Here is a 12768-nt window from a genome sequence, read left to right as displayed (position 1 = left end):
TACAAGAGAAGCCAGAGGTGTGAGTGTTAACCCTGCTCGTCCTGGCTCCCAGAGAAACCTCCAGGGAGGGAGAGCAGCACATCCAAGAAGGAAGGATAATCTGGGATATGCTACCAGCTGAAGGAAGGAGGGTTGCACCTCCAGACACCTCCCACAGCACAGGTGAACCAGGAAAACTCAGTTCTCCCCAGCTGAGTGCCCCATCTGAAAGGACAGGAGACACAGGGAAGTATTTTAAACTCATCCCAAAGGCAACAAGAAAGCGGCAGCAAGTCATGGTTTTAACCAACCTTCTTATTTCTTTATTTGAAAGGCACAGCTTGTACGTCCTTGATACAGCATTTTCAGTTCCTCTTATTATAGGTCAAGTGATTAAACACAAAAAGCAAAACAAGATCTTTCTAAAGAACTATATACAAACACCAGATTATTATTTATTTTTTTTTCCATTTTTGTTTTTTAAGAAGACACGCTAGCGCACGGAGATAAGAACAGAGAAAGCTGCTGTATCCTCTACACAGGGCAGGGGCACAGGGAGGGGGAGGCTGGGGAAGGCTCTCGGTCTGCCTGCCCCCTCTGCCCAGCCACCCGGGCCCCCGCAGCCCGATGCTGTGCTGAGGGGGAGCAGGTGGCACAGGCTCCCCCTCCAGCCCAGGGTGAAGCCCCTGGCAGCCAGAGCTGCTTGAGAACAGGTACATGCAGAACAGCAAGGCTGTTGTTAGGCCTGGTATTAGTGCAGGAGGGGCGTGGGGGACACGGGGCCAGGGCGATGCGACGAGACCAAGAGCGCCTGGGGAAGGGAGGAGATTGTTCCGGGCCAGGGATCCTAGCAGGGAGTTGTGCAGAACCGTTAGGATCAAGGGGCAATCTTTAAATACCGAGGGGGGAGCAGCAGGTGGAGGGAGGGGCCACATGGCACCGAGGAGCCGGGACAGCCAGGGGGCAAAGTGGCCCCAGAGCAGCCTAGCCAGACTCTGGCTCGGCTCTGTGAGTGGGAGGAGGGACGGGGAAGGCAGGCTGGGCACAGGGAGAGCACGATTGGCCACACGGGTAATGCTATGGCGCTTGCATTGCTGTGCAGCAGCCGGGGACGGCGCTGGGGACACCCCCAGGCCCTGCCACCCGCCCGTGGGGACAGGCCTGGCAAGCTGCCACCGAGCACAGGTCACCACGGCCCTGCTGCACAGCAATTAGAGAGAGATACTGCATTTTGCACTAACCCGCCCCCTCCCTCCCCCAGCCAGCCCCCTTCCCCCGGCCCCCTGGTCGCTCTAATCCGATTTCTCGCCGTCATCATCTTGGTGGGCATCCCCATCGTGGCCGTTCTTGTCCTCCTTGGAGAGGTGAGCCTGCGAGCCCAGGGCCGAGAGCGACAGGAGCCCGGTGCCGGCGCTGACAGCGGGGAGTGATGGGGGCTGGAGCCCCACGGGGAGCGGAGTCAGAGGCAGAGCGAGGGCTTGGAGCTGCGACAGCTGGTGAGCTTGAAGCTGCTGCTGTAGGGAACGATGGACAGACACGGAGACACAACGGGGGTATTGTCATTTGGAGTGCAGTTGGAGCCCAAAGCAAGGGCCTGGGCCGGCCAGAGTGTGCCAGCAATCAAGCTTAAACCAAGGGTTTAAACAAGCTTAAACCTCAGGGCTGGGTGGGAAAAGAGGCTCTCGAGTCCTGCTGCTGCGACAACCTCAAGAGAAGACTCAACATTGTGTCCCCAGCAGGACACACAGCCCCTACCCCACAGGACGTGTGGCCTCGGGCTCTGGCATGTCCCAAGGCTGCAGTTAAAGCCCTCACTCACAACTCTGACCAAGAGCAGATGGTGTTTTCATGCTGAGCGCCTACTGCGGTTCCTGCTCAAAACCAAAGCTCCTCTCCTGGCACCCTGCTGGCACAGAGCAGGGACCCCTGCAAACACCACAGCAAGCCTGGGTGGAACCAGCCCTGTGCCAGCCCAGCCTTGCAGCCTCGTCCCACTGCAGCCACAGCACCAGAGCAGGGGTCCCCTGATGTGCCCAGGTCAAGAATCCACAGCCCAGCTCTGTGTCCTGGCCAGAGGCCTGGATTCCCACCCCTCCCAACCCGATCTAGACATCACGTACACGGATGATGGAGTTCAGTTCTGGCGCCGTGACCTGCTTAGCTCGTTCAATGGCTCCCAAGACTTGCTGCTGATGCTGGCGAGGAAAAAAACAGAGGAATTTGGGGTCACTTGTAGTGCCACAGGGAAGCAGAACAGGGACCCAGTCCACACAATCAGGCTGGTTATCCCACAGCTGGACACAGCTGCACACACTTTACTCGAGACAAGGGCCTCCCACCCAGGCCTAGGGCAGCAAGGAGCAGGAAAGGAAGCACCTTTGTCTCATCCCCATCTTCACCACAGGGTTAAACAGGTGCCCTCTTCCCCCCACCCTTGTCCTGCTTTCCACACACCCAGAGATCCTTGGCCAGAAAGCTCCAAGGTGGGCAGTGTCTCATCCTGCCACCCTTCACCTACACAGACCCTCTAACAAACAAAACAAGCCCTAACAATCAGAAGCTCTTGGGAAGCTCCTTGGATACCAATTTCAGCAGCAGCTGGGTGTCCCAAACACAGGCAGAAAAAATGGATGGATCATATACTTTAAAAAAAATAAAGAAGAACTGTACTTGCTCCTTGCAAGGAGCAAGGTCTCTGAAACACCAGGCCCGTCCACTGCACTTCAGCAAGGGGATTTTTCTTTTCATTTTGGCAGCAGGACAGGGTTAAGGATTGCATTAAGATGCAAAAGATTTAGCTGGGGCTTAGTTATTAGGCAACCCTGATCTGATCAGCAAGCGACTTTGTCGTCCTAAGAACAGGTGGGTGGGAAAAACAGAACCTGTGCCCCAAGCCCAGCACTGACCCCAAGCAAGAAGCCTCCAACCCCCAAAGGGCCAGGAGAGCTGCTCAGAGCTCAGCCTCCAGGGGAGACAGAAAATACAGCTCTAGAAGTGCTTAATCCTCTCCTCAGACAGCAACTCCCAAGCACCCCCTCCCCCAATTAATTTCTCAGGGGAGTGGGAGGAGCCCATCAGCTGCATTAATTAATGAGGCACAGGAACCAGATCTCAAAGAGGATGAGAGGAGGTATCCTCCATATGGAGGTATTTTTTTAAGTGTCCTTCTCCCTGATTAGCACCCAAAGCTCCCACTGCTGATGTGGCTGATGGCTCAGGAGCCATGGGCAGGAGAGAGCAGGAGCAGCTTTGACTCCACCTGCTACAAAAGGGATGGAAGGGTATTGGAGTTCTGGATACTGAGAATTTTAGACTTTCTGTGCTGACTGACTCCCAAGACAGCACTGCATTTGACCTGAGGCTGTGGAGAAAGCTTACAAAACTGATTGATAACACTGGGATTACGAGTGTGTAGTTTGATTAGAAGTGTGTAATATCACAGGGTAGAAAAATTAGAGTTTAGAGTTTTAGAATATAGTAATATATAGAGAACAAGATAGAAGTTTTAGGGTGGACCAACAGAGGGGCACATTACCCACCACACAATGCTCCAGGAGCCAACCCTGCCTTGAAGGGCTGGTCCCCACACCTTGAGAACAAGCAAGGGTTTGCCAGCCCAGGGGTGAGGAGCTGCCTGTGCTGCAGGGCTGTGACGCCTCGCTGGCTGCAGAGGGACAGTAGCCTCCATGCCACCAGAACCCCCCACAAGCTGGGAGACTCACCTCTTGTGAAAGGTAGGGCAGAACCTGTGCACAAATCCCATTTAGCCTCTTGACAATTTCAGCCTAAAAGCGGGGAGGAATAAAGAGGAAAAGTCAGGCAGCTTGGGACTGAGCAGCCACAGCATCAGCTGCCCCACCTCCCCCCTCCCCTGGCCAGGCCTGAGTCCCCAAATGGCTCTGAGAAAAGCCACTCTCCTGGCTGCATCCTGGTGCCATGGGGATCCCCTTGCCCCCGAGGCTCCTCCCTGCTCAGTTAAATGAAGGGATGCTGCTGACTGCAAAGAGCAAAGTTTCCTTATTCCTCTTCCTCTCCAGGTCCCTGACATTCATTTAACAAACTGGGAGCAACCAGAGAGCAAAGTTCCTGCAGAGCCAGGTGGGGATGTGCTGAATTTCCATTTGCCATGTGGACACAGACATACATGTGGCTGTTCAGCCCTCTCAGGCTCCCCCTCCCCAGTTGAGCTGCTGGACTGGGGCTACTGGGGGAGACCAGAGGGGCTGGGCAGCCTCCTCACTACCCTCGTAGCAGCAGTGGCAACTTCTGGGGTGTTAAATGCTTTTCTCCTGGCAAATAGTGAAGCTAGCAGTCCTTTGCAAATCACTTTGCAAACGACTCGAAATTCAGAGCCAAAGGGTACAGGTACACACCAAAACCAGCTGAGGGGACCCCAACAGCCCCACAGGGAAGCAGATGAGGCTGGGAGACATTCGTGGGACAGCAGTGAGGATTTGTGGCTCAGATTCTTTGACAAGACCCAGGTTTTCCCAGGGAAGCCAGTCTCATGGGCTTAGCAACAAGGGCAATGGGATCAGAAGCACCAAGTGCCTTTGTGAGGAACAGAACTGTGCTAAGAGGCTTAAACTGAGCCATGACACGCAGCCGACTTTGTGACTGGAGCTGGATGGAGCCAGATAGAGACAGGCTCAGAGGAGGCTCATGTTGTTAACACCACAGGTAATTAGTCACTGAGGATAATTAACAACTTAACCACCAGTGAGGGTAATGAACAAACTTATCCAGGCTACCATACAGTCTCCAAGCCGCAGCTCCAGACCCTTCCTGGTGCTCAAATATCTGTTCAGGCCCTGGGGAGAACCACAGGGTGCCCAGAGCCCAGGATGGGAGCCCACAGGCCAGCACTGTGATCCTGAGACATGGGGGGGCCTGCATTTCAAAGGCAGCTCTGACATTTTACAGGCTGATGGCATTTCTAGCTCCTGAAAGGCAACTGAAGTGACAGAGGGCAACGCAAAGCAGACAGCCCACCTTCCCCAGGAATTACAGCACTTGGAGATGCTTTTCCCCCTACCTGTTTGTGCATTTCAATATTCAGCCCGTAGGACATCTCATAGTACTGCAGAGCAGGAGAGAAGAGAACAAAACAAATTGTAAGTCAAGTCTCTGCCAGGTAAGTGCTGGGAACCACCACTGCATTCCTGGCAGGGTTTTTCTATAAAGGCTGGGCAAGGCAGGAGAGCAGAGGCAAGCTCCAGGAAACAAAGACAGCAGGAGTCAAGCACAGAGACCCCCTCCAGGTGCTCCCTGCCCACCCTGCTCCAGACTGGAGACTTGCCCCACAGGACTCCCCTCACAGACACCTTTCCACAGTCTGCATCAAGGTGAGAGTGAGTGATGCCGTGTCAAACCCATAAAAAGGCTCAGGGCTCCAGAATTCCCTAAGCACAGCCAGGAGAGAGGCAGCCTGGCTCTGTGAGCTGTGCCTGGCCAGTATCCTAAAGCCCACATGACTGCTTCAGCAGCAATGGGAGAGATCACAACTGGACTTCATCTAGCAAGTAACACATCCAGCTGCACACAGCTCCAGCTGTTTAGGAAGGAGTTATGTGGAAACCTCCCCCCTCCACACACAAAAACAATCCACCCAGAAAACCCCTGCACAGCAGCAACAGGCAGTTACAATCTATTGGCAGAAGCAGCTAATTCCTGACCCCTGGAAGAAGCTCTTATAAGGCTGTTGTTTTGAGAGTTTAGAAACCTCCTCCTGCAGGCTGCAATCCTGATTCTTCCAAAGGGAAAAGAACAATCCACATCTGTGCTCATTTAGCTGAAGATCACTGGCATCCTGGTACCGCCGCCACAAGGCGATGAAGAGCCCGGCTTGGTATCAGAATGATCTCAGCCTGCTGCGGGCTCTCGAGGCTTCTTTGCATTCTGAAGACAGAGCAGGAAGCAGGAGCCCGTCCCCCAAGCTGCCAATTGTGACTTATTCAAAAATCAGAGCAGCTGTAGCAGCTTTGCACATTCACAGGAGCCCTCCTCTTGGCTCCCCGTGATGGGGAGCGGCAGCAGCTCCGGCTCAGCCACGCAGACGAGGCAGGAGCTGCTGCGCCTGCAGAGCCTCCAGCGCTGCGCCACGAGTAACAGCCCTTCCCCTCTGCTGCTGACAGCAACCTGAATCAATTCTGGCGACTGCCAGCATTAAGGGAAAAAAAAAAAATGTATCTTGGCCACTGCTGGAGATGAGGGTTTCTGTGCAGACTGCGAAGCACAGGAAGCAATTGTTTACCAGTGAGAACGGGGCAGGCTTCTCCATTAATACACCAGGAAAGCTGTGACCTCTTCTCCTTGTCCCCAGCCCCAAGCACACCTTGCTCCCCACAGCCTCACAGTCTGGCCACAAGAGCAGTACAGAAAGATGAAGGGGCCAGCTAACTTCCTTATTTCTCATTTTTTAAGTCTTAACTCTGCTCTGAAGAGCTGCTCTATTAATTTCTACATCTTATCTCTTCTTTCCAGGGCAGGTGCAGCAGCTGGCAAGCAGGAACCAGCTCATCTTCATGGACAGTATTGCAGCCTCCCATTAACACCATGACAGGAAAAGAAGAGACCACAGCCCTGCCTGGCATCCCTCCCCTGTGCTACAAGGGCTCCAGAGGCATTACCTGGCAGGCAAACCCTCACCCTGCTCACCAGAACATGGCTGTTTTCTTGGAAAGCCACAGCTAAGCCTGTTGCCTACACGTGGCACCATTTCTTATGCCTTTACCAAGCACTGCCCTGGGGCATGCACACCCTGTGCTGGGACACACGTGCCAGCACTCAGCACGGCTGCACGGTCACCACAAGGTGCACAGGGTTTAGCCCTGGCACAGAAACTGATTTCTGCTTCTAACTCACACCCGGCTTGTGGGGTTTCCCAGATTCATGACTTCTCAGAGCACTGCTTTGTCTCTCGCTGGCCATGACCTTCCCAGAGTCCCCAGACGCCTGCACACCAGCACCTTGCATCACCTTCTCAGGTGTGTAAGAGCTGTCACTTCCTCTGGGCCAAGGACCCATCAAGCAATCCCCTACCAGGCCCCATTTTCTACATCAAAAAACTCCCTCCCACCGTGCACTTCAACAACCCCCTGCATGCAGCCAACACAAAACAGCCCCATTTTCAGAAAAGAGCCAATTCCAGCCCTGCTGAGAGCCCTGGAGCTCTGCGGGGCGTGGGCTCCCTGCCAGGCAGAGCCCAGGCACAGGCACCTGCTGGTGTTGCCACCCACACACTCTGCTCTGGGCTGCTGGGCCGGTCCTTACCATGACGTAGTGACGCTGCATCTCCGATTTCTCGCTGGCTAGTTTGTCACATTCCAGCTTCAAGCTGAAAAGCCAGAAAACAGTAAGAAAACCACAAACAGGAGGTGAGAGAGTTGATCGCCACAGAGCAGCTGCTTCCTGCATGGCCTCATCCCGGCCAGGCTGGATTCTTGGACATCACTATCTGGACTTCAAGGGGTGGCCAGAGCAGAGCCCAGACAGGCTGTGCTGGCACAGTAGTGACCACACAGAGCCTGCTCCCACTTTCTCAGCTGGAGCCCTCCCCAGCACGCATTCAGGAAAAGGACACAAGGCTATCCACCAGCAGAACACTGACCTCCCTCAGGCAAATCCATTCCACAGGAAGCAGAATGCTGGGGAGAAGCAGAGTTGGCTGCCCAGGGAGGGGTTTGCCTTTCCTCAACAGATCGCTGGCAGCTGGGGACAGATTCTGGCACAGAACCTGTCTGCAGCACTCAAAAGATGTTCCAATACAACATCAAAACCAAAGCCAGACCCACTTCTGGATGGGGGCTGGGGGGAGGCCCAAGTGCAGCACATCCCTCCAGAAGCAAGGATTTTTCCTCTCTCCTAGATTCTTCACACCCTTCAGAGAAAGTGCCGCTGCTCTCAGTGTTTTATGAGACTCCAACTCACCAGCCGAGCAACTGCAGCCAGCATGTGCTGTGGTTTTATGTTTCAAACAAGAAACAGCTTCACCTACACAAAACCTGCTCCTTCTTGAGCAGATTAAGTCCAAGGGGGTGGAGCGGCATGGGGGGAAAGCTTCCCTTTCAGCAGGAACCCCCTACTCCCCTGATGGCACTGCCAAGGCACAGAGACACCAGGAAATGGCCACTTCCCAGCAGTTTTTCTGCCTGCTCCTGCCAAAATGACACCACCACAAACGTGTACCCTGCCCGCAGGCAGAGCTTGGGCTGGGGGACATCGCAGCCACATGGCACCAATGCACACCCCAAAACCAGCGCCAGGCCAATTTAAACCGAAGGGCTTCATGTTTATGTCACACACACACATGCAAAGCAACAGATTGTCTCAAGCCAGCTTTTGGGTCAGCAGCCCTATTTCCACACGCATTCACAGAAAAGTAGAAGCTTTTGGATTTAAGTGCTCCCTGCTGCATTTGCAGTCCAGGAATGGCAGCCAGCGAGAAAAACTGAGGAAAACTCCCAGCAAGAGGCAGGAGGCCTGGCAAGTGTCTGTGCAGTCCTGGCTGAGCAGCACTTGGAGGAAAGACCTTGGCTGGAGAAGGGAATGGGCGTTCTCCTCGCTGGGCTCCCATGTGGACACGACCAACGCCGTGCCCGAGGTGCTCCTCCAGCCAAAGCTGTCCCAAGCTACGCGACCGGCTCCCTTTCCCCAAATTCTCATCCGGTCCCCGGAGCGAAGCAAGGAGCAGAAGGATCGGAGCGATTCCCGTGCACCGGCCGGCCCGGCGGGGCTGCGGGACAGCCCCGGGCGCGGGGGCAGCACGTACCTGTGGTACTGGGCCTGCAGCAGCTGGAACTCGTCCTTGATGCGGTCGCACGAGTCGGAGGTCGTGAACTTCAGCTGCTGAGGCAGGTGAGAGGAGCCCTTGAACAACAGGAGACAGCGCTGGGGCCGGAGCCGGCGGCCGCCGGGCCCCCCCGCCCCGAGCCCGCCCCGCTCTCGCCGCACCGGGAGCCGAGCCCCGCCGGGGGGCAGCGCCCGTGCCCGGGACGCGCCCAAGGTCACCCGTGGGGCCCCTTCCCCGTGTACCGCCGGCGGCCCCGCCGCCCCTCGGCACCGGCGGCGGGAGGCGCTCGATCCCCTCGACCCCGCGGGGCCGAGAGAGGCCGGGCAGCCCCCGCGCAGTCCCGCCGGCGCCCGGCCCCGCCCCGCGGCCGCTCCGGCCCCGGGCCGCGCCGTACCGAGTGCCGGCTTTGTGGAAACATCATGTCAGGTTGCGGCTCGGTCCCCGCACGGAGCGGCCCGGTGCCGCCTCCCGCCCCCGCCGCGGCTCCCCGCGCCGCCGCCGCCTTTGTCCGCGCCGGGTCCGGCCGCCCCGGCCCCGCGGCCGCCCCGCCCCGGCCGCGCCGCTCGCCCCGCGCCGCTCCCGCCGCCGGCGCCTATTGTCTAATGGCGGCTGCGGCTCCGGCTCCGTCCTGCGGCTGCTCGGCACCACCTGCCGCCGCCGCCGCCTCCCCGGCCCGGGCGGGCCCACGGCCGCGCCCGCCCCCGCCGGTCCCCGCCCCCGCCGCGCGGCGCCGCGGGCACCGGGCCGGGCCGCGCTCGGTGCCGCGCTCGGTGCCGCGCTCCGTGCCCTCCCTGCGGCGGGGCCCGGGCGATGCGGCCCCGCGGTCGGGACGGGCCTTGCCCCGCCGGCCTCTGCTCCCCGCGCCCGGCCGGGGCTTGCCCGGCCCTGCCCGCAGCCTCCCGGTGCCGCGGCCCGTCGGGTGTCCCTGGCCGTGCCCCCGGCCTCCCCGGAGCCCGCGGGGTTTGCCCGGGCCGGGGCAGAGCCCGCGGGGCAGGCCCAGGGTGCGGCCGGCCTGAGGCGGGTCCGCAGCCCCCGAGCGGCCCTTGCCGGGCAGTGAGGCTGCTCGCCCTCCGCAGCTCATTTTCACGCCCTTCCCCAAGCAGAGCAGGCTTTTTTTTTACCCAGAGTTTCGTTTTCCTCTGTTTCAGTGTTGCCCTTGGGTGAGCGTGAGGGAAGGCAAAGGAAAAAGGTATTTCACCTACAACTGGCCCCCAGAGAAACCTCTGATCTCCAAACAATGGAATATTCTGCTCTGGATGCAAACTTTGGTCCTAAACCTGCTGCCCGAGGAGGAGATCCTGCACTTGGTGTCCTACAGGATCGATTGCATCCCCCCAGAGAGCAGTGGGGTGTGGAATTCAGCCACAGACTTTATTTCTGGAAGGACTTCGTTGCCATGGGGCCTCTTGCAAAGCCACACACACACGAATGTGCCCGTGCTGAGGCAGGATCAGGTCCTTGGAAGCCATTCGGAGAATAACAGGCAGGAATACAGTTGGTACGTGTGAGCACACAGGGAGCTTTCATAAATTTTGGATGTTGCTCCATGTCTATCTTTAAAAATCAGTACATTTTCTGATTAAAAATAAAACCCTACACGTCATGACTCCAGCAATGTGGGCTGGCCTGTTGTGGTATTTATTTTTAAAAAGAACAATATAGCAGCTGAGTTATTGTGACACCTCCTGCATATTGTGCAGTAGCTTTTTCACTTCAACATCTCCATATTAGTGGAAACTGTGACAGCTTCATGCCAAGGATTATTAATAGTGCAGGCAGGCTTTGTGTCCCTGCAGAATAAGGGTTGGAAAACAGGGCAGACAGTCTTCCACCAGTGGGGTTGGCATCCCGGTCCCCCTTTTTACATGGAAAGAAACTGAGTCACCCCAGCTTGGGCTCTGCTCAAGGGCAGAGAAATGCAGTTTACAGTCAGTGTGTGCATGCAGCCAGAGCAGGTCCCTGTTGTCCCCTTCCCCTGGTCCTGGAGCAGCACAGGCACCCTGCCCTACCCTTGCAACAGCTTGCAGTCACTCCCTTCCAAGTGGGAAATGAAATGCTCCTTTATTGGCATTTCTGTTGGCTACAAAATGTTCCATTTTATCTTTTTTTTTTTTCCCCTCTCTCCTTACATTCTTCCAGGAAACACTCTAATTTATGGTATAATCTTGGCAAATCCCAGTCCTGGGGAACACAAACTCGCTTGTGCCTGGTAAATGACTTTTTAATGGGCTCGTTTCCAGCCGGGCAATGCACCTGCATCTGAAGAAGAGGGAATTTTAGCCTGGCCCAGGCTGAGTCAGGGGCTGGATATGGTCTGGGCACAGAGGAGGTGGCCCTAAACACAGCCTGGTGAGCAGTGGGGGTTTCCACAGCCCACCTCAGACCCGGCTGGAGAAATGAAGGCTTTTTCCAGCACAGGAAAGGGAGTTCTGTGTAGGAGCTCTCCAAGTGAACCAATATTTGTCTGCTGCAAAGCTGTTTGAAGGCAATGTGGGGAAACCCCCCACTCCCTCAACATCTTGGCCAGGAATAAAGACATGCTGGATTCTTGCTACAACCAGGGCTGGCTCAGGGTTGGGCATGCAGGTGGGTTTCCAGAAAGCCGTGAGGGACAGAGAGGGCAGAAACATTTTGCATTTCTAATGGAGCAAGAAGATGTCCCAGTCCCTGGCCCCACTGGAACAATTCATACAGGGATGTCCTAATGAAACCAGAGAAACTTCCTATTAGTTCCTAAAAGGAGCAGCCTAACAAAGCTGCCAAAAATAAACCTGTGTAATGAAGAGCCTTTGTAAATTATTCAGATATTATATCCCACTCCAGCACTGGTTCAAGGAGAGAAGTTGTACAGACATTTTCTGCTCTGAAGCTCTGGACACAAGGTGAAAGCCATGCTGTCATTATTATGAAAATGTAGGCCCCGAGATCCTGCTTTTACCCCGAGAATACGCTCTCTTTTACCTGGAATTAAAGAGGAAGAAATAAAAAAGACACAGCAGCAATTCAGGCACTGAGACAAGGAAGGATTTTTCCCTTTTTGCACAGCCTCAGGGTCTCTCGAGTGCCATCACCTCAAGCTGACCACATCCACGGGTGCTTTGCAGGAGTCTGAGGAATGCGGGGCACTGCACAGCTCAGAGTGGCACGGACAGGACCCCGCTGGGTGTGGGGTGCCTCAGCCAGCTTCTCACTTGTGCTTTCAGTGCTGTGGCCTCCTTCCAGTGGAAACAGGGCTGAGACCCACCAAACTCATTAAACTTCAGCTGCCCTTGATGCCCCACCTGCCAAGAAACCCCAGTCCCTCCCTGGGCTGCAATCCCCCACTGCTACCCTGTACTCAGACATCTGTCAAGCATTTTATAAGGGCCAGTGCTGGCAGCTTGTAGGCTATTAGCCACAGCCAGCCCCATGCCACTCTGCTGGGGCTCACAGAGTTCTCCCCTTCCTGCTTCCCTGCTTCCCCAGCCCCTCTTCACCAGCAGCAGGGCTGGTTCCCGGTTTTTTGATTTTTTTTTTTTTTTGTTTTGCCCAGCCCTGCTGCCACTGCACACTGACAGCCCTGCCACGTCTGGGCCACCTGGGATGGGATGGGGAGGCCAGGACTGGTGGTGGAGGTCGGGCACTGGACCTTGGCCCCCTGCCACATCCAGGCCAGACTGTCCCTTATCATCCCTCCTATCACAGGGATTATTGGCTTTTGATATTAAACTTTCTCCAGATAGCATAACACAAGCAGCCAGACACGAGGCAAGGGCTGGGCAGGCCAGGCAATGATTTACACACAACCTGCCTCTCAAGTCCCTCTTTCACATAAGGGGCTGTTTTCCTTCTCTCCTTCACCACCTCCCAACTCTCCTGCTGCTGTTAGGAGCTGTGCAGGTGTCCCTGCTGCAGCAAAAGGCTGGAATGAGCAGTGGGGCTGCACAGGTTCCCAGGGAGTCAAAAGTGCAGCACTCCTCCCCACGAACATGGCACTGGCAGGGCACAAATGCCTCCAG

General features: G+C 56.1%; 1 protein-coding gene across 2 annotated transcripts; it reads right to left on the bottom strand.

Moving 5' to 3' along the window:
• Nucleotides 1-273: 273 nt before the first annotated feature.
• Nucleotides 274-9388, bottom strand: TLE5 (TLE family member 5, transcriptional modulator). Of its 2 annotated transcripts, none has more exons than XM_068173873.1 (7): nt 9165-9388; nt 8750-8847; nt 7252-7315; nt 5015-5059; nt 3702-3764; nt 2100-2174; nt 274-1490 (listed from the first exon to the last, which is right to left on the bottom strand). In XM_068173873.1, exons 1-7 carry the CDS (start codon nt 9189-9191, stop codon nt 1272-1274), a joined length of 591 nt encoding a protein of 196 aa, XP_068029974.1. In that variant the 5' UTR covers nt 9192-9388; the 3' UTR covers nt 274-1271. The 2 variants fall into 2 exon arrangements, with proteins under 2 accessions (XP_068029974.1, XP_068029973.1); XM_068173872.1 differs by having other exon boundaries at nt 274-1493; nt 9165-9374.
• Between the last annotated feature and the right edge of the window lie 3380 nt (nt 9389-12768).

The sequence above is a fragment of the Anomalospiza imberbis genome, chromosome 27, assembly GCF_031753505.1.
Source record: "Anomalospiza imberbis isolate Cuckoo-Finch-1a 21T00152 chromosome 27, ASM3175350v1, whole genome shotgun sequence".
Taxonomy (NCBI): domain Eukaryota; kingdom Metazoa; phylum Chordata; class Aves; order Passeriformes; family Viduidae; genus Anomalospiza; species Anomalospiza imberbis.
This window is presented reverse-complemented; position numbering and strand designations above follow the sequence as displayed.

Coding starts and splice junctions, on each gene's coding strand:
- TLE5 (XM_068173872.1), bottom strand. CDS start 9,191: ATGATGTTTCCACAAAGCCGGCACTCG. Junction 8,848..9,164: donor TTCCACAAAGCCGGCACTCG/GTACGGCGCGGC, acceptor CTGTTGTTCAAG/GGCTCCTCTCACCTGCCTCA. Junction 2,175..3,701: donor TGCCCTACCTTTCACAAGAG/GTGAGTCTCCCA, acceptor TTTCCTCGCCAG/CATCAGCAGCAAGTCTTGGG.